Source organism: Lolium rigidum, chromosome 7 (genome assembly GCF_022539505.1).
Source record: "Lolium rigidum isolate FL_2022 chromosome 7, APGP_CSIRO_Lrig_0.1, whole genome shotgun sequence".
In the NCBI taxonomy this organism is placed as follows: Eukaryota; Viridiplantae; Streptophyta; class Magnoliopsida; order Poales; family Poaceae; genus Lolium; species Lolium rigidum.
In genome coordinates, this window is record NC_061514.1 from 99,450,896 (window position 1) to 99,473,257 (window position 22,362).

At 40.0% G+C, this 22,362-nt stretch overlaps 1 protein-coding gene across 1 annotated transcript; it reads right to left on the reverse strand.

Moving 5' to 3' along the window:
• Nucleotides 1–1,396: 1,396 nt before the first annotated feature.
• On the reverse strand, nt 1,397–18,299 carry LOC124675372 (DNA mismatch repair protein MSH1, mitochondrial). The gene is made up of 22 exons (XM_047211443.1): nt 18,190–18,299; nt 17,538–17,667; nt 17,345–17,442; nt 16,878–16,953; nt 15,513–15,632; nt 14,878–14,925; nt 14,001–14,065; nt 13,457–13,542; nt 12,010–12,174; nt 10,760–10,869; nt 10,482–10,587; nt 10,315–10,390; nt 9,541–9,599; nt 8,952–9,019; nt 7,959–8,132; nt 7,628–7,834; nt 7,041–7,297; nt 4,538–4,681; nt 4,124–4,175; nt 3,099–3,401; nt 1,927–2,634; nt 1,397–1,844 (listed from the first exon to the last, which is right to left on the reverse strand). Exons 1-22 carry the CDS (start codon nt 18,297–18,299, stop codon nt 1,617–1,619), a joined length of 3,390 nt encoding a protein of 1,129 aa, XP_047067399.1. The 3' UTR covers nt 1,397–1,616.
• Between the last annotated feature and the right edge of the window lie 4,063 nt (nt 18,300–22,362).

The following is a 22,362-nucleotide window of genomic DNA, read 5'->3' on the forward strand; positions in this document are numbered from 1 at the left end:
AATTTTGAACAAATTTTAAATTTTGAACAATTTTTGAAATTAATTAAAAATCATTTTACAAAATTGTTCAAATTTAAAAAAAGTTCAGTTTCAAAAATTGTTCCAAGTTAAAAATGTTCAGAATTTGGATTTTTTATTTTCCAAAAGTATTCACATTCTACAAAAAAAAACAGAAAAGGAAAAAAAGAAACAAAAAGGAAAAAAGAGCACCGCAGTGGTCGGTGTACAGCATCACCCGAGTAAGAATCCAGCAGCCATACGGCATGGTGGGCAGCTAGCCTACCGATTTGGCCCGGTCGGCAGCTGACCAGCCGATTGGTCCTTGTCGGCATTCGGCCTGCCAACAGGGTCTGTCGGCCCACGGCCTGCCGAGTGGATTCTATTTATTGAATTTCTATAAAACGCATGCTATTTTTCAAAATTAGTAAAAAGTTCGTATCATTTTTTTTAAAAAGTCGCCTTGATCGCCTACATTAGGTAATCAAGAATATTGGTAAGCATGGTACACTAACTAATAATCTCTACGAACGAACAAAACACATATACAGATCTTAGCTACAAGATGAAAGAACATATGTTTCTTACATTCGCAGGAACGGGATTTAGCACACATGTCGGGTACAGGGAGAATATGGCAGGACCGCCATCACCGTGCTCAAGGGAGAACCAGCCAGGACCACTGTTGTTGTGCTCAAGAAAGAAGACATGATCTACAATCGAAGCCATTAGATCTACCCCAATTTCCACATGCTTAGGTCCAAGCTAGAACTAGGGTTTAAGAATCTTACCACCACCGTAAGATCATCCAAGAGGTAATGGCAAAGGAAGAAACCGGCACGCCATGGACAGTCGCCACTACCATCGCCACCGCCAAGCTGGAGGACCAGGAAGCTCCCACCATCCCCATGGATTTCGAAAGGTTGAGGAGCTCGAAGAGGGGGAATGGTTGATTTGGATTTGGCGGAGAGAGTGGCGCACCTAAATATGGTGGCAAAATATACCTATATTAACCACTTCTGCTCACTCCTCCAAATATAAGTGACTCAACTTTATCTTATGGTTATATCTGGACATATTTTTAGCTTGTAGATGCATCCATAACTAGAATATTGAGTCGCTTAGTTTTTGACGGAGGGAGTATATTTTTTTTACAAAAGCAGCCGAAGTTATAAGTATTGAAGTGTGCTAAATGTAGCATTATATTCTACATTATACTGTTAAGAGTGAGATTGCGAATTTGTTTTTGCATCACTCTACATTATATTCTTCTACACGTAGCTTTTTCTCGGAGATATTTGGGACCTTGCTTACAAAACAGCAGAGTACTCGTATTAACTTTAGTCTAGTAACCCCAATGTTTGGACCCTGTAGCCCAGGAAAGTGAACCAATATTGAGGTCTCGGATTGTGCCGTTGCACGAAGATAAACATGTATTACATTGCAAAATGTTTGCATTAGTAATCCTTACACTTGGAACAAAGTTTACCCCTACTATGAACATAGCTGGGCGCTACTACCAATCAGACAAAATTTGGGGCGGATGACCAGGTGACGGTTAGCTCCTGCCTCCCATAAGCCAAAAGAGACCGGTTAAACTGGATGTTCACTCAACCGGTTCAGTGGGCAGCAATGGCTTCTCCAGAGATGACAGACATACCAAAATTTCGATGCTTGCCATCTGCCTTGTTGGTGAGCTTAAAACCTTTCGAGGGCAGCTGATTTATGAGAAGAGTCTCCAGTTGGCATGCAACGCTCTTACCAGGAACCACAATATATAATATCGTGGCATCCTGCATTCCTTCCTTCAACCTATGAGAACGAAGACGGCCCAAGAGATCATCCGTCTGCAGGCAGAGTGGAGTCAATATTTCATGCCCCTTAGACCATGGAACAGAAGAATACATGAATGTATGATCAAGGAAATACCTGTCCAACATAGAGCTTGTTGTCACGTCTGATAATGATGTAGATGCTGGACCTGCCAACGGTTGAAGGTGGTGGTTGCTGTCTAGCACCTACAGTAACACAAACCACCTCAACCGGCTCTGAGATGCTTCTTTTGTTGTAGAGATCTAACAGTTTATCCTTGCATATTGCGGTAACAATGCTTTCGACATCCTTTTGCAGCAGTGCAAAAGCACCTGACATAAGTTCAAGTCCATTTCCCAGACCATCAGGCATATGAACCAAGCCATTTACATTAGAGTTGACAATGGAAGGCCCATGGTGGATTGTTGATGATGTCTGTCTGTTGCTTCTGCTCATAGTCAAATATAGTTCCTCTGCTCTTTTAACTATCAAGTCAGGCATACCTTCCTTCCTGGCTGTTTGAAAAGCGAGGCTTTCTCTACAGATACCATCAGTAAGTCTCCATGTTGGCTGAATGCACCCATTGACCACTTCTGATCCCATAGCTTTGAAATCAGTATTGTTGAGTGAAAGAGGCAGGTCAAAAATGCCATGCAAATGGGTTGATATGATGCCTAGGCAGCCAACATCATCCAGTCTTTCAATGATGCTACCAGCTATACAGGTCCCTTTTGCAGTTTCTGTGCCCCTACATATTTCATCAATGAGAACAAGACTCCTACCAGTAGCTCGTGTAACTAAAGATCGTATCTCTGACATTTCAATCTGAAAAGAACATATTATCAAAACAAAGCATTTGCATGGACGATAGAAAGTTTATTTTACATATCAATAATGCCAAAAAAATATAATTAACAAATAAAGAATATTATGATATGCACAGAGAGCCAAATACAAATATTTAGGGCAAATATTTATGGTACACTGGTACAACTAAATTCATACTCGAGTAAGAAAATGTGAATGCAAGTAAAACCTGCAGCGCAGTTTGTTTTGTTCTTTAAGATTTTTCTCCCTTCATACATACAGTTTCTACCATGCGGGTTTTCTCACGTGATAATGAGAAAGTTACAGCAAAAATTAAATAACATCAATAAATTAACTATTACCAGGTTTAACTCCATGATCCAAAGAAATATTAACAATATAAATAGTGATGGCACCAATGTTCTTGAGAGTACAGCTCATGGGTTTACCGAAAAGAAATATGAAAGCTACAAAATTGGCACCTGAAACGAACTTTTCCCATCGGCTGGGCTATCATAGGCCTTCATATGCAGCATGATGGAATCAAAGTGTGGGATGACAGCTGAAGCAGCTGGCACCATCAAGCCACATATTCCAAGCAATGCAGCCGCACAGACTGATCGCAACATACTGGATTTACCTCCACCATTTGGACCAGTCAGAATAAACAAAGATCTCATGTTGACATCGTTCAGTATTGCATTCCCTTGATTAGTATCGTCAAGCCAATAAGGAAAGAGTTTTAATAAATCCATTTCACTTGAGCTTTCTTCCACACTATAGTCCTGCATAAACATTGCACGCATAAGTTTTAAAACATTGGAAGAACTAGCAAATACATTAGTGGTACATAGTAGAGATTGGAACGTTTAAGTTCATCAGAAAGGATGGTTGTCTGCAAATCATGCAGATGGGTTTCTATACCTGAAATCATGCCTGAAATAACACCTAGTGCTAGTAAAGGCTTCTAAACTCAAACTAGTGCAAATGTTTGATGCTCTGATCATGCCTACACCTTGTATTCAAACTCATATTTACTGCAAGATACTTGTTTGAACTGATGAATGCGGACTCCTAGATGCATATATCCCACAGATAGATGGTACAGATTGTTACGTCGCATGGTGGGATAAGGGATAACAGCCCTGGGCTTCAATGGGGCTTGTGAGCCATCACTGATCTGTTCTCCAGTTTTATATGCTATATTTATACCATGAATGGATATACTGTCAAAGGTAGCCATGACTTGCCACAGCATAACAACACCGATGTACGTAGATGATAAAAGTGTTCCAACTGGGCTTAGCATATACATGTGTGGAAATGAGTAACTCTTAATTGAAATGTGGAAAAAATTGTGTAACACAACTAGGCCAACAAACTGAAGCAACTTCATAGAGGTTAATTCAATCTAAGCAAGAAAAATGCAGAGTTCTAATCCACCTAGTCCCCTTTGAGATAATTATCTGAACTCAAAATAGTGACAAGATGATAAAAGAAATAATACCTTTGACAAGGGATATATAGCAGGAAGCACCCAGCCCCTTCTTAGACCCTCACTGCTCAAGGTCCCAGAAAAATGCATGACATCAGATCATTGTGCATTGCCAAGACAGAAATATAAGAGCATACATGGAAATATTATGCCTCATAAATGTCTACTATAGTCCATCTCTGTCAATAAGTTCCAGCAGATATCTAAACTGCATAACAAAAAAAATGCATACCTAATATCCAAGTTGCATGTCAGTGGCATGATAACAAGTTAACTAGGAAACTGAATTTTAACCATTGACAGTAACAGCAAACACAGTGCCAAGAATTCATGCAAAAGAACTGACCCGTTCAGTTACAGGTAAAGCAGAGCTTCCAAACTTATATCTAGAATAAAATATTCAATATGAAGGCCAAAAGTAATCACCTAACATGACCAAAAAGTGCTTTGGTTATGATGAGCAGCGTCGAGCAGAAGACAAGGATATTGATCTTCTCCTGTAATTCACTTGAAAGACCCCTCAATAGCTCAAGAACTTTACCCTTTGCACTATCACAAGCTTCATGATACCTGAAAAACAATACTGGCACAGTTTCAGTAAATGTTGGTGACTGTAGTGTTGTACTACAATTGCGCATTCCAGAAAATACACATGTTGCGCATTCCAGAAATTACTCGAGTAAAAAGTATAGTTCATGAATCTAGTAATATCAATATAGATGTTGTGAGCTCCTACCCATACTAAATGTTGGGTGCAGCCTTCTCTCAATTTCTCAGCTCATTCTTGGTGGACACACACATGAGCAAGGAGAATAGGGAAGAAACTTGCTTGAGCAACAAATGCTCTTTCACTATTATATAGCAACATATGCTACATCTTGGCTTCCGACTTCTTTCTCCATATGGGGTGCCTCTCCTTATATAGAGGCTTTAGGTCGGTGCTACAGTAACCGACCTAGACAACTAATGTCTAGTTGGCTTCTACTAAGCAAAACCAACTTGGAAACTGCTAGTCAAAGCCAACTTGAAGGCAGCTGCACACAACTCATGTGCCATGTTCTCACACACAGCAAGCACACAATCTATGTGTGCTATTCACACTATAGCATGCACTCAACCTACGTATGCAGGTCACACCATGACAAGATTATATTTAGGCTAACAATCACCCCCCTAATCTTGTCATCTTCTTCCTCGTCTCCAGGATCTCCTTGTTCAACGGCGACCGATGCCGCAACTTCTTCCTGCCACTTCATCTTGAGACGCGCACTTGGCTGCTTGATCCGCCCGCACGCACAACGCGCTCCAACGCGCACAACGTTGCAGGCCTTCAACAGATCACCAACGCGCTCAGATGCACGACGTGGACCGGACACATACAAGTTGGGCACACCCGCCACGGTCACGTACAACCCAGACGCGCACGAACACGCTGGTCGTCGACACCGCACGAAGTGGCTTATTTCCCCCCAAGCCGTGACCTGCCGTCGCCGGAGATGTTGCAGCTCCCGTCATCGCCGTGGCCGCCGCTATGGCCTCACAGACGTGAACATCGCTGCATGCCTCATCTCCGCACGAACAAGGCCACCTTCTTCCTCGGCGACACACGCCGAGCTCCGTCTCCGCCGGCGACACACGCCTGATGTTTCGGCGACACACGCCGTTGATGCCGTCGCGCTCAAACGCGAACCTTCTTCACGATCGTCCCGCGCACGTACGCATGGCGATCTGATCTTCTCATACGGGAGCCACCGGCTCATCCGTGAGACCTGTGCGCCGATAAGCACATCACACCCGGTCATGGAGCCGAGCCTCTCCGGCTGTTGCGCCCGCGCAAATGTTCAGGCTGGTCTCCGGCGACACACGCCGAACCAACACTCCAACGACGAACGCCGGAAGGATGTAGCCGAACTCGAGCACGAACTCGAGCACAACGGCGACATACGCCTCGGCGACAAATGCCTCCGCCGGACGTCAACTGCCCGCGTCTTCGCGCAGCTCCGCCTCCACGTCCGCGGGCTCGCCACGGACTCACCGCTCGCCATGGCCCCGAACCATGAGGCTCTGATACCAATTGTGAGCTCCTACCCATACTAAATGTTGGGTGCAGCCTTCTCTCAATTTCTCAGCTCATTCTTGGTGGACACACACATGAGCAAGGAGAATAGGGAAGAAACTTGCTTGAGCAACAAATGCTCTTTCACTATTATATAGCAACATATGCTACATCTTGGCTTCCGACTTCTTTCTCCATATGGGGTGCCTCTCCTTATATAGAGGCTTTAGGTCGGTGCTACAGTAACCGACCTAGACAACTAATGTCTAGTTGGCTTCTACTAAGCAAAACCAACTTGGAAACTGCTAGTCAAAGCCAACTTGAAGGCAGCTGCACACAACTCATGTGCCATGTTCTCACACACAGCAAGCACACAATCTATGTGTGCTATTCACACTATAGCATGCACTCAACCTACGTATGCAGGTCACACCATGACAAGATTATATTTAGGCTAACAGATGTTGCCAATGTTGGTGTTCTTTTCGACGTTGATGGTAAAACCTAAATATATTTTACTAGCACAGATTCTAAAACGACCTACATTTTCAGAGGGAGTATTATCTTATATCAGAAGATGCTTCTACTATTGTTCAAATAAAATAGTACAGTTGAGCATAACAGCAGTTACATAAAATTAATTAGCATACGCAATATTTTCAGCATAGTCATATAAATATCTCATTAACATCTAGTAGTAGCATTCTCTATGACCACAGTAAGGTTTATTTTGCACCAGTACAGAAACTTCAAATAGTGAACTAATTGTACAACATTTAAGAAAACGATGGCAAGGTGGCTGCCAGAGCAGCGAAACATTTATTAAGAGACATTGCAAGGTCAGCAAGTGGCTATTATCCGTTGGGTCAGTACCTGGCTAAAGCAGTCTCAACTTTGGCTGTTGTAAACCATTCTTCCCCAACTTTTCTACCTTTTGAATCAATCGCAGGCTTTAGCTGTTTTATCTGTTGTTCACCAGGTGTGTTCGCCCAAACATTTGGTGTGAATCGCCTCCCTTTAAACCAAACAGCTTCATGTTCTTTTGCATAAGAGATTTCCCCTTTGGAACCTCCATGCGAGGACATCACAGATTTTACTCTTACAATAACTGGCAGAAAATCTTCAGTGACCTGAGAAGATTGATATGCGTTAATATAACTCAAGCCAAAGATGAGACGGAAGGAAATGCAAGAGTGGAAGTCATAAATCAATCACAGCATAATAAATATCCCATCCTGAAGACCACAGCTATAGTACATCTATATGTATCATTATGCTGATGTTTCAGGTAAATGAAGTACTGTACCACATTATTTCCATGTAGACAAGTTCAATAGTAGTAAGAAACAATATTTTCCTGCAGATAATTTCAATAAAAGTAGACGCCCACAAACGTATTTTTACTCTTTATTTATTTTTGTGCCCATTCTATTTATAGAAATACATAGCTTCAAACATACTGCAGTTGATAATGCCTTAGCAGCCGCATCAACATTCGCGAACTCTTCTTCAGCATGGACCCTTTTCACACGGCCCTTCCAAGATGACTCCATATCATTAAAGAACTCCTTGGGAATATACTCCGATGAAGTTATTGCCTGATCAATTTCACCACCTAAAGATATCACTTCACCTATACGTTGTGAAATAAGTCTACATTCTTTAATCTGCAACCAGAAAAAAAGAGATATTTCAGATCAATATAGAAAGAGATCCTCGTGCAGATAATAACTGTTAGAAATATTAATATACATGAGCATTGCACTTTCATGAATATCAAGCAAGACTTACTAGTATATCAGCATCAACTTTCAAACCAGTAACCACTGAAGCAGGTTCAAGCAATTTTTCCTGGATGGCTGAAAGCTCAGCGTTTCCATTCATTAACATAATCTCGTCAAGGACATTTTTTATTCTACAAAATTCGATGTGATTAACCTCTTTTGACTCGAGTAATTTCACAAGCTGCAAAATCAAATTTACTAGATAAATATAAGGCACACAAATCAGCTGAAGTACAGATAAAGTGAAAAGCTGCCACAAAGCAAGCATGGGTGTTTAAAGGATCAAATGGCATGGCTTAGAATACAAATAAACTGATGAGCGCCAACTAAAAAGATTGTCAAAAGAGAAACAAGCAGATGCGAATAAGCAAAAAAGTTAAAAATCTATGGTACTTCCTGCCACGTATCCTTTCTTTATACTTGATAAAAAAATGATCTCTCAACATACAATATAGTTCTATAGCAGTTAGAACTTAGAATACTTAACTGATCACAAGGCCATTTTGCAGAGCTCCTAGAAATCAATATATCTCTTCAAGAACTTAAAGTGATAGTGATAAGGTCTGGATAGTTTTGTTTTAATATTCTTAAAAGGTACTTTTAAGCACAGATCTGGGCATCTGGGTATAAAGAATAGACATCGAATAAATTCCATTATTTATTATGAATTTTGTTTCATCTCTCCTACAAATTGTCAAATGATGCATTTAACTTAATTATCATTCAAAGGAGCTATGAATCCTCGTAATTATTTGAACTAACAATGGCAATGTAAATCATGTACTTAACACACAAATCTGGTCAATCGACTATTGTACATAAGTATCAAGTCACATGACTACATGAGATGAGACCAAGACATTAACAGGTACACTGTGGTCTAGTTTTATGAAATGAAAATTTTACTGTCTCGTGTCTGGCATGAACATGCATACATGTAAATAACCTAATATAACCAACATTACAATCGTTGCCCTATTTACAAATGTTAAGAAGGAACCTTCGCTGATGGTATGCAAGTAAATTCAGGAATCGAACAGTTTATGCTGCCTATAAGCCTGCAAGCATCTGCAAGAGTAAGATTTACACAGTTGAGTTAAAATTCTAGCACATTAGTGACATCACTAACAACAAACTTTTCTGTGATGAACAGGGACAAGTGGAAAATAGAAAATTGCCACACAAGAAACCATGTATTGCATACTGATGCCAAACAGAAAGTGCAACCAAACCATGTATTCAGGAGCATTAATTCCGTGTCATGGTGAGATCACCAAGAAGCATGTAGGTTGATATGGCTAATGGTGATTGACCATGAGTTTTTTAGAACTGATAGAAACGATTTTTTTGATCTCAAAAAAAACAGAGATGTGTTTTAAACATTATAAAGGTACTGCGAAATAAAAATAATTTATAACAACTTCAGCTTCAAAGTTCACCAACTTTTGTTTAAGAGAAGTGCTGAATCAAGCTCCATCAAATAAACATCAAAATCTTCCACGGCAAACTCAATGTTTCAACTGTAGGGGAGTGCAAGAACTGAATAAATCATGAAATGATCATGGCTGTAACTATGGACAGAATTTTACCTTGAATTGCAGACGCAACATCAAAAGATGGAGGATTAAGAAGAAGATCTCTAATATACCTACATATCATAATAAAAAGTAACTCTCAAGAACTAAAGCATACACATGAATGAAATGGATTACAGAAGTCCTGCTCTGAAGAGAAACTATGGTATCCCATATAAATGTAGTCCCATGTGCTACAATATAATGCATAGCATAGTGATACTGATACAGTTTTGGTGGTCTCTACAAAAGGTGGTACAATTTAAGTAAAGAGTAGTTTCAAAGGACAATACACAGTGATTCCTAAATGATGTCTCTTACCGTCCTTGATGGCTCATTGCTTTAAAAGTTCACAAGCAATAGGAGTTAGGATTACAAAACAGAACTCCATTGAAAAATAGTACTCCCACTGTTTCTTCTGTAAGGCCCATGCATCCAAGATTTAAGGTGGACTGAGCCAATAAAGTTGTGGATTATATGACACAAAAGTGATATTACTGGAGAAGGCTTTTCAATATGAATCGATTGAATTATTTTGTCACATAACTCACATGTTAGGTCAATTGTACACCAATGAAGTTTCAGAACCAGCATTGGTATACAGGTCAATCAACTGATCACTTAGTTACCTCGATGACTAGTGCAAAGAAATCATTACATAAGTAGAATTGTTATTAACTAATGATGACCAAAAAAATAAACAAAACAAGATGGTGGCCTCAAAGATATCACTGTAGTTGATGCCACAAGCATTGTTGTACTATTATTCTAGCAAATAAGAACACGTACATCGATGGAAGCCCACCACAGTTTGGAGGGAGTAGCATTTTTGGTAAACTGGGAATTCCCTCGGTTGGTATCACTCCTGTGATAGCATATGAAATTCAGAAATAAGATTCCTACACTATAGAAGGCTCTTTAGAAAGATCAACAGTAGCCAATAAGCCTCTGCATACCAATTTGAGTAGCAGTTCCGAGATATAAAGGTTGAGGCCTCCCTTCCAACGAGATAGTGACGTTGCGAAAAATAGTCTTCTCTTCCAGGCCATATATTTCTCTTACCTTGACAAATGAAAGCTTTTCGTTCTAAGAATTATGAACCAACACCCAAAGCTAATTGAGAAGAATATAGAATTGCTGGCACAATAACAATAATTGATCAAAAATATGGATTATACAGATAATGATGAACATGCACTTGCAACAATGACATATCAATAAATAAGATACAGACCTTGCTTAAAAGATCCTCAATAGGAGAGCCATCAAACCAGTCAAAAGACTTTCCACTACACTCTCCCCACAATAGCCCTCCCTCGCCGAATTCCCCCCAGCGTGATGTCCCTACACCATGAGCAAATTACAGGGAAATGCCTCACATGGTAGATAAAAAGATCATACATAGATTATGGATATATACACCAAATCATGATTCTAATCCAAATAAGAAGACTATGCCTCCACAAACAATGATGTTGTTATCAGAGGTTCTTGAATTGACATCCCAGTGACACAGTAGGGAAATCTTGGGATGCAACATTTCTCACAAATACTGATGTTAGCATAAGTGTTGAGAAGGGAGCAAACACCCAGATGGTTAAGTAAGAAAGGGTCAAGCCACGAGCAAGCTAAGACTATCCACAATGGGAGTATCATAGGTAGTATCATGCATTCCATGCATGCAAAATGCTGATGTGGCAGTGCAATTAAGGATGAGAGAGAGGGTACTAGTATCATAGGTAGATACTGTATCATAGCACATACTACTAGAAAAATTAATGTCAAGTAAATCTTGTACATATATTTGCATTGAGATTCTACAAAACAATTAATATATGGAAACTATGATACTAGTATATGATACCATGCATTGTGAAGATAGTAACATGTACTAGTATCATACGCATGATACTTCTATATGATACTATGCATTGTGACTAGTCTAACTGTCAAAAATGGAGGCAGATGGAGATGCTATAAAACATTCTATATAAATAGTTAATTGCCAACACAGTGATCAACATAGATAATACCAATGTATCTGGAACGGTGAAAATTACAAGATCTAAATGCAGCTAGATTTGCTTATCATATCCTAGGTTTATTTGCTTATCAATTGATGCAGAGGCTGGGGCTTATCCCCTTTTCGAAGAAAAAAATTGGCTTTCTTTTGTAGCCTTGCTCAGATTTTTTCAGTTTGGTTTGGAAGGCTAGCTTTCCAGTTTTGTTTGGCTTTGGTTTCAAATGTGTAAGGTATGGCGCCTTCTCAGTGTTCTTCTAGTACACAATGATTTTGGTGCATGTTCCAGAAACAAAGTAAGTGTGAATGTCTAAATCTCAGCTGTGATAAATTCTAAAATAAACAGATAATAATGCTAACAGTATAAGTTATAACTTTCTGGTTTCCAGGTTCCTGAGAGGTTGTGTGGGTCAAACGTGCTAAATTTATGGCGGAAGCAATTTGCTCCGGAATTAAATCCAAACCTGAAGAATTATTCCTCAAAGAACTGTGAAGGTACAGATGATGATAACGGCATATGCGCAGCTTAGTGACTACGGCTTCCTCTGTTAGGCCCTCCTCGGCTGAATAAGTTTTCATCGTCTCTAGCACAGAAATCAAGCAATAGCCTTTGGCGGAGCGTGAAATCCCTGATACATGAGAACATTAGGATGCAAAATACTTCCACTCTGAAACTAGAGCAGAGTGTCTTATGGAATTCATTATTTAGTAACTGGGGAAATGCAAAAGTCAAGAACAAACATAAATGATATAATACTGTAAGACTTGAAAGCATGAATAGTCACATCCTCCCTCCATCCGGAAATCTAAGATGCCATTGACTATTCAGTCTCCAATGCACCATTTTGACTATAATGGTTGCTTGTAATATGGATAAATAGTAAAAAGAAATATAACATCATAGGATTTTGCAAGAAAAGTACAATGGTATTCTTGCATAGTACTTATACACGTACTAGTTGTCAAAGTTTTAAAATGTTTGACTGAATACATAATTTTGCGCATCATATTTCTGGACCACTCACACAAACAAAAAGCTTTCAGCACCTTAATGCTGCAGGTTTCTACATTGTAAGATGCCACCTGAGCTCTCATCTAAGACGAACATAAAACCTTATACATAAAGAATTGACAACTCGAAGAGTATCACTCCAGATTTAAGGGTAATTTTTTTTCGAGAAAACGCAATGACATTGTGTTTCTTTTCATTGCAAAGAAGAAGATCAGTTCGTTACAAGATCACGCCTCCATGGAGGGTGAAAAACAGCCAGCTACTAACAGAAAAACTAGTGCACATCCCAGTCTACAGGTAAAACAGCCGGAAGGCCAAGGGCTCCAGCTCTAGCCCAAAGCGCCGCCTCTGCCTTGATCTTGTCATTCACTCTCTGGATGGATGGCTGCTCTCCATCGAAGACACACGAGTTTCGGTGCTTCCAAATCAACCAGGGCACAAGCAGCGTGGCAGTTGCAAGGCCTTTTCGCATTGGCTTGGGTGTGTGCTGTCTTGCAGTGATCCACCAATCGTGGAGGGTAGGCTCGTTGTCAGGAGGTCAACAAGCGAGCCGCAGCCAGGACAGTGTGTCATACCAAACCTGCCTATAGAAGGGGCAAGCCAAGGTGAGGTGATGCAGCCAAGGTGTCTCGTACCAAACCTGCCTAGATTTAAGGGTAATAACTAAGACAATGCTCGGCATTCATATCAGCTAATTTAATTGACCATTCACCAACCAAATTCCATGCAGATACCATTTACTATCAAACTCTCAACACAAAGCACAACCAAGTTGCACATGAAATTTTAAGAACCAAACATATCGCCAGCTGATTAGCAGTCTAGTTACAATGGAGAAGAAAGCACAACAATATACTTAACTAAGAGCTAAGGAATTGAAATCTGGAAGTACAACATACCGACTACGGGCATCGGGTCAGGAAACTCAAGATCATGATCTACTTCAGCAAGACCAAATACATAAGGACTGCCAGGGTGCGCATGGCTGTAACAGAAGGTAAAAGTTAAGATAATGAACTGAAGTAATTGCAAACAATCAAATGTAATATGGTAGTTCCTAGTATTAGATCCCATCTCAATCGCAGTAAAAAAAGTGATGGGTGGTACCAGCAGGTACCGACTATTGGATCCCAAAAGTCACCATTGCAACAAGAAACAGACTCAAGAGGGATAAATAGTACATCACTAGATTAGAAACACTACATCAGCCTATCAGATATCAAAGTTCTGACGAGACATCTCAGTGATCATTGTATGTGCGATGGGTGAAATAAAATATATTTCACTGTCAACTATGAAAGACTTTTGAGGTTGTGCCATGAATAAATGCAAGGAAAAATAGATCAACATTGTAAAATTGTGAACTTCTTCAACAGCACCCACAGCTCACTATTAAATAAGTTCTTAGCAGAAGTTTTAGAATCGATATCATTATGCAATTACCCAGAAATAAATCGACCTTTCCGAGCACGGGCTTGAGTTGGGCCTTGAAGTTCTTCAACTATGCACTGCAGGGCAAAAGTAAAAGACAACAATAATGTGTAATGCCACTAAAAAGATCAGCACCAAGAAAGCGAGTGGTTAAATGCACCACGCATGCCTAAAGTGATAGCATTATTGATTGTGAAAGCCTGTAACATATTGTTTAAGTTTACAAAGCATGGTATGTCACTGCTCATAAAATAGAAAAATGGAAGCATTACATTAGACAAGCTTGACCAACACTATCAATCAAGGTGAAAAACTAGACCAGAAAAAACATTCGTACTTGACGCATAATTATGTGATCAATTCATGTACTCCCTCGTCCCAAAAAGAATTGCAGATTTGTCTGAATTTGGATGTATCTACACATGATTTAGTGTATAGATACATCCAAATTTAGACAAATCCACAACATCCTTTTTGGGATGCAGGGAGTAAGAAAAGCTCATGTTGCTCATGTAACCAGAATTTTCAGTCCTGTCTGATCAGTTCAGGGATGTGCAAGCAGATGTAATGTAACTAATAAAAAGCACAGCATAAGAATTTGCCATCAGGACATGAGTAAATCATCTAAGCAGAGACTAATACATCATTTATCTGTCTCACAGGTATTCAATTTTTACCCCGTTTACGCTTAAAGCCAGCGTTCAAGACCCCGCTACTCAATACAACTCCCAAATGTCATTTCCTGTTGGTTCATTGAACTTATGGACTATCCATAGGTTGAACATTGGTTTTAGACCTTAGAGTTACATCCATATTCCTATATAACAGCACAAAGTTTGTTTCCATGAATCCAATGTATCAAGCAAATAAGTGATGAGTTGAACCATACCACAGAATAACCACACCGAGTCAAATCATCCAATGTTTGCCGCAAATTCTGCAAAGGAAATTGCTCATGCTATACTATTTGCAACAGAACATTAAGATATAAATCAAATAAAAACAATGCTAACTGAAAGTATACCACAAATTCTGAAAGCAACTTGGTCGTATTATATATATATACATATCTCTTAGCTTGAGTAGGGGTCTATACAGATACAGCATGTTTGTTCAAACGAGATATGAGCAATATTTGTGAGTACAGAGAAATTTAGATAGATGAGATGCAGGTGAAGAACTTATTAACAAATAAGTTATCAAAGTTCATTATATTTAGCAGGCGAAGGGGGAAATAAGATATCCAGCTGTATATTAGGCTAAAAATTAAATCATGCATGCACAAATAGCACCAGTAAATGGATAATAGGTTAATACCTATGTACCTTCATAAATATAAGTAGAATGTAACAAGATCTGCTCATTATAGAAAATATAATGTTTCATTCTCGGATTCCTTCATGACACTTGTTTACAAACTGATGCAATATTCTGATGACTCTCTAAGCATCTAAGTAAGATGATCCTCTAAGCATATACCAAGTATATAGCAAATAGCATAAACAATTTTACGTAACAGCATACCATGATTGGACATCCAGCTTTTGGAATACTGTCAGAACGCAAGCCTCCAAAAGGATTTAAGCCGGCGTGCTCTACAAGAATGCAGGCATCAAACCCAATGGCTTCGTAGAAATCTCCTACCTGAACAAATAAAGCATCAAATGCATAAACAGGCAACAAGCTCAGATGAGTTTCCCAGCTTTGAGGGAGAATCAGAATAAATGGAGAAAAATACAAATGTCTGAATGTTACTTTTCATAAGATGGTGAGAGTGAATCCAGTTGGGTAAGTGGGAATCAAGATAAGGGCATGTAGTGAAACCCTTATCGGTTTATGTAGTGATCGACCGAGTGTGTGTGTCAATTCAGTGGTTTTCACTTTTCAGCACTCAAACCACCAGTTTAAGGATCCAATTGGTGGTTCAACATAATATAATAACACACTCAAGCATTGTAGTAGAATAGAGATAAGTCAAGGTTAAGTAGGCTTATTTCTTCCCTCCAAAGGAGGAAAGCTACAAATGCACAAGCAGACAGCACGCTAACTTGAAGTTCCAAGTTCAGAATCCTAGAGCATGCAGAACATTTTTCACGCAGGGAAGTGTGTGTTCGTTACAACTAGCACGCAACTTTCTGCGAACCAGACTTTGACTGTGTTGTGACCGGCTAAGATCTGTACTCACACGTGTTAAGTCTTGAACAAAACCAGACCGGCACAGGCACCTGCTCCGTGTTTTCCCGGTTGAGCCAGCAGTTCAATGCAGATTATGAAACTACGAAAGCAACTAGGCCGTTTATCTTTATACCTAACTCCTTACAAACTGAACATCCATAACAGCCATGTCACATGTGAGATTCAAAGGTTCATATCAAGATTTATAAGAAACGCATAAAGCACATCATCACTTGTCAGTGTCATAGAGATCTCAAGATATAAGCATAGAGCTTTGATAACTTTTAACATTGTTTTCCCTTGAAATTGTATGGATTACAAGTATTGGCTACTGAGTTTCATGCACTGAACGGACCACCCAAAATTTTAAGATATTGACAGAATGTACGCAATGTACTTCAACAATATCCCTCACATCTAGGGACCAGTCCTATGGCATGGACTCGAAATGCCACATTTTTTCTTGATACATCATCAGCCAGGTATAGAATGCAGGACCTTTTGAACATGGCATCATATTGATTTTAACGAACAAACCAATTCACCCAAAAGCTAGCCTATGAGCAAAGTTGCACAGCATAGTTCCATATTTCCCACAAGGCCGCAATTGATGATCAAGTTCACAAAATTAATCACACCGTAGGGGTTTCCCCAACGGTTTCACGGTCAAAAAAAACTTCACAAAATTAATAGGAAGATCAAGTAATTGCGTACTCTGCAAAGTAGGACCTCGCGAGGAAACTTCGATTTGAATTGTAACATCTCCATGTTCAGGGTTCCATCCTTTAAGCTGCAAAGGATCATGCCAAGTTGGCAACATGACAAAGCAAATACCAAGAAAATGAACCTGATTTCACCAAACTAAATTGATACAAAATCACATTAAACTTCTCAGAGCTGACTAGATAGGTTTGTCTCAAAATTAAAACTGTAAAATATATTTTTGCCACAGGTTTTACCATGATTGTTGTTACATGTTTAGGTAACTAGGCAAAGATATAGACATGCAAACTGTAATACAAATAAGAGAATCAAAAGGCCTGAAGGATCCACAGAGAAGGTTGGGCAGCAGTATAAATATCATGCTAACCTCTGTAAAGCAAGATGTATTTATGAAGAAAAAAAACACAAATTGTTGGATATGACAATTATGTTAAGCATGTGTCAAGCATCTGCTTCACCTTCCATTCCTTAAAGATGGATCCAACCCTAATATATTAGAATACACAAGTCTCTGAGTCAACTGCACAGACGATGGTTTCCTGCAGCTCTCCATTCTCTGGGAACATTAAATAGCAAAACAGAAGCATCAGTATCAGAGATTCGGAAGTAAGAGACGCCTCAGAAGCAGAGAAGCCAAACGTTTCCAAGTACCTCTTTCCACCACATAATATGTGACAGCATGCCTTCATTGCAGAGATTCCCCTGTTTGTTCGCCTTGATGGACGCCATTGAAACATGTCCTGAAACCTTCCTTGGCTTGGACCAAGACCTGTTGAACAGCCTGGAGCAAAGACGGTCCTCAAGATTAACAAAGCAGTCTAAAACTCTAAATAGGCCAGCCAGACTATATCCAGCTTTGACCAAAAAGCAAATTGAAGTACTTCCCTCCTCGGTGACAATAAGTTCATGTACATAGTGCAACAGTTGATATGTTGTATGTGTATATGTCAAGGTTTACTCAACTGGAAATGGGCTGCCTCTTATAGGTGGCATTAGTTGCATTGCTGACTCATATCAATGTATATGAATAACAAATCCCCTAACATACAGTATGACCGAATTTTGAGCCAATGTTTATATGCAATTTTAAGCCAATCGTGCCAAACCTGGACAGGTTGTTGTTCACGGGTTTCAAATCCACACAAACACACGGTGCGTTTAACATATCCCCAAAATTACAAAAAATTCAAAAACATATCCCCCCGCGGTGTCACTGTAGAATCCGCACCCAATGCCTACCAGCAGGCCAAAAAAACAGCCCCACGCGTCAGACAATGTATGCGGCGAGAGTGAGGGAGCTCACAGGACGGGGAGCGGGGAGCGGCGCGGGTGGCGGCGCCGGAGGATCGAGTCGGCGAGGGGGAGCCACCGCGGCGTGGCGGCGACGATGGAGCTCGCCAGCAGCCGCTGCATGGCGGCGGCGCGGACGCGGACGCGGGCCCGGGGCGGCGCTAGGGTTTTGCCGCCTCCTCTCCGGCTCGCGACTCGGAGAGAGAGAGAGAAGTGTGGGGTTTTGGGGGAAATGTCGGGGCGCGAGCAGAGGTCGTAATGGCTGGCCGAGGAGGTTTCTTGGTCGCGCGCTTCCCCATGCGTTGGGCCAGAGCCTGGCTGCTCGGCCCGGGGGTCACGGGCTCACTGTAGTACGCAGCTTTTCCTGTGGCAGTGGTAGGGTCACATAGCAATATTATTATTTTGAGATTATAGGTGTTAACATCTTTTTCTATATAGTTTGTCAAATTTTAGGAAGTTTGACTTTGACAAAAAACTATAAGCAGGTAGTATGAATTTCCCGGTGTATTAGTTCTTCTTTGTGAAACACACTGCATGACACACTTAAATAAGTAGAGGCACTCATCCCTATGAACGCATATATGCACATCCTACCATTATGAGGACTTTCGAGAGACGGAGTCCAAGAAACTAATTAGACGAATCTTGAGATTGATTAAGTCGCCTCGCTATCGATGAAAATGATACCTTCCACTGAATAATATTTCATCTTTATAAGACATCTAGGTGTCAAACGTAGAGTTTGATTCCTTGTGACTGAAATGGCATAGGCTCACTGCCCTCGTAACCATTCAACCATAGGTTGTTTCTTAGCATGTTATTACATGTACTTCTTCCGTCTTTAAATAAATGGATACTTGGACTTTTTAAAAAGATAGATTAACAAGTGGAGTGAAAAAATTGGTGCAACCCAACATCTCTTGATGGTTGTTTCTATATTTCATAAATTTTTAGACATACATGCATGTCATTGGGCTAGCAATATATTTCTCCTACGGCTGATTACAAGGACAGAGGGGCCAACCGCTAGCACTAAGAAATTCCATAATTCGCCATCATTAATTAGTGCATTCACCAATAGTTTCACATGCATGAGAAAAGAAATAAAAAAATAAAACATGCATTAGGGGAAATAACAATAAATGAGAGAGGACTTATAATCCCTAACAATTTTAAAAAGCTTTACGGCCTTATAATCCATGACGGAGGGAATAAGCTACAACATCACCATCTCTCTTTGTCAACTATAGTACTCGCTCCATTCCTAGATATAAGGTATATAATTTTTATTTTAGAAAAGTCTCTAAAATATAAGGTATATTGCGTTGGACAACCTTGTGTGGACTTTTTTAGGGATTTGCTTGTGTTTTCTTATCTTTTGAAAACTCCTCTATTTGATCATGTCAATCATCCAAGATCAATCCCGCCTAAACCTTGTGTAGTTTTCTCTCCATGTGTGTTTCTCAATTTTCGTGCCAAAAACTATACACCTTATATGTACGAATAGAGGGAGTACCATATAAGCATTTTTCGCCTATGATACCATGCTGAAAAGCCATTGTGAAAGGCATCAATTGCTCCGGTCTCTATAACCAAGAAACTAGTGGAGACATTAGAAAATCCACACGGCCAAAAGGACCAAAAAGGAACATGGCCCCGCCAAAGTGATCATCGACTTGCATCAGCATGAAACAAATGTAACATCCGGCTGCGAAAGAGTCTCCAATAGCAACCGCCTTGAAAAACCCTATTGTCGGCACCATGGTAATCATGGTCGACATGCACGATGATACCGACAAGCGGCGACGCACCTGCAGCCTTTGGATGCCAAGATGGAGTCACATTGTCCGTGCATGGAGAGCGGCGGTGTCGAACTCAATCCACCTATGATGATTTTGTATTTTGGACGCCAATTCCTCATAGAGACTTTGATTGGGATATTTTTCAGCTTGTTGGATTCGTATGGACAAGGGATTCAACACCATGGAATATGTAATTTCCACCTATGGAAAAGATATCATTTTTCTGCACTCCATATAACTTACCTCTGGTGCCCGCGGCTCCTATAGATTGAATCCTCTTGGTTAATTTCACTATGCTTTATTTATATAAATTCTACTTCACATACGCACCAAAGACAAATGAAAAGTAATAAAATCCCAATAAAAACCAATAATTGTGGAATGCTCGCGTGAAAATGAGTGGATACAAGTAATTATGCATAATTCACATAAATACTGCTAGATGAAGCATAATGAGGAATTTTATATTGATAAATTAAGTTCAAAATACTATATAAATGCATTTGTGTGTCTCTGTTAGTCTTCTATACCATAAAAGACCATTGTCCTCGACATGGATCTACATGACCTCTCGTCGTGTCGGGTGGCGCGCCTCGTAGCCGCGCCACCAAGAGCAAGAGGAGGCCACAACACACCTCCAATAAAACTCCATGGATGTCGGGTGTGAGTGTATCACTGTTGGAGATATGCCCAAGAGGCAATAATAAAAGTGATTATTGTTATATATTAGTGTTCATGATAAATGTTTACATCCCATGCTATAATTGTATTAACCGGAAACATTAATACTTGTGTGTTTTGTAAACATAAAAGAGTCCCTAGTAAGCCTCTTGTTAAACTAGCTTGTTGATTAATAGATGGTCATAGTTTCATTATCATGAACATTGGAGTTATTAATAACAAGATCATATCATTAGGTGAATGATATGATGCACATACACCCATAGTAAGCGTAGCATATGATCAAGTCATTAAGTTCGTTTTGCTTCAAGCATTAAGATACATAGTAACCTAATCCTTCAACCATGAGATCATGTTTATCACCTACACCGGATGGATGCTTTGATGATATCAAACACTACTTCGTAAATGGATAGTTATAAAGGTGGCATTAAGTATTCGGAAAGTATAGGTTGAAGCACGTGGATCAATAGTGGGATTTGTCCATCCAAATGACGGATAAATATACTCTAGGCCCTCTCGGTGGAATGTCATCCAATTAACTTGCAAGCATGTGACTGCTCACAAGGTGTCAACACCTGGATTTTTAATTCCAGATGCCTATTATGCCATACATCGCAATCCCAGGAATATTGTTTTTGCGAGACATAATAGTTGATATCACAGAATATTATTCATTACAAACCATAATCGTCTTACAACAAGGGATCTCGTGATCCAATCTTAAAACAGCAGTTGATCTAAAGATCAGATACAAAACACATAGCGGAAGAAACGTAGTCGCGGTCCATCTGTTCCACAGGCAACGCTTGACGTTGGGAGGGGATCCTAGTTATCATAGACGTCTTGCTGTCCATCTTCCTGGTACTGTTGCTCTTCTTCATAGTCTGGCCATTTGAATAGCCAGGGACAAAGCCATGAGTACTTTTAAAGTACTCGCAAACTACCACTAATAGAAGTACTTGTAGCTCTAATCATGGTTCTAAGCTTCTAGGTTTATTTGCACAAAGCTAGTTTTATTTCATCAATTCTTAATAGTCAAAGACTCTTTAGTTGTCTAAATTTACTCAAGTGGAAACATTAGTGTCATTCCCACAACTCTGTTGTGATCAAGTCAAATTCACCTTTCAAGTCACAAGTCATTTTTAGAAAACATCTAACAACGGAGCAGTATGGCCATCCAACCGTCCATGACCGCGGACGCGGCTATTCAAATAGTTTAACACTCTGCAGAGGTTGTACACTTGTGCCACAACTTTTGATTACATGCGTCAGGGATAGCCCTGAATAATCATACTCAGTATGTGGATCATCAACCATTAACCTTTCACTTACATACCCTAGTATAGGCACCTCCCCTATGAGCTTGGCCTCCCAGCTATGGCACTCTGCCATCCTGGGAACTGCACAGGGCTTGGGTAGAACATTCACCTCTATTTCACGTCATTTCACTTTTCACGGAGGCAACCTCGGCATAACCCCTATGACGCTTGTTCAGAGGGAACCCATACTTAAATACATAAATTTCCAATTAAGCCCTACCCATTATCAGGTATTGTGGGGGTACTCTAAAGTTGGAATGGTATCGCATCCGAACCCAACCATCAGTTTTTGTCAAATTCACCTTGTCATTCACAAGTCATATTCACCTTCAAAACTTTCAGTAGAATGACTCATCATTCTAAGATTTTCAAAGTCATTTG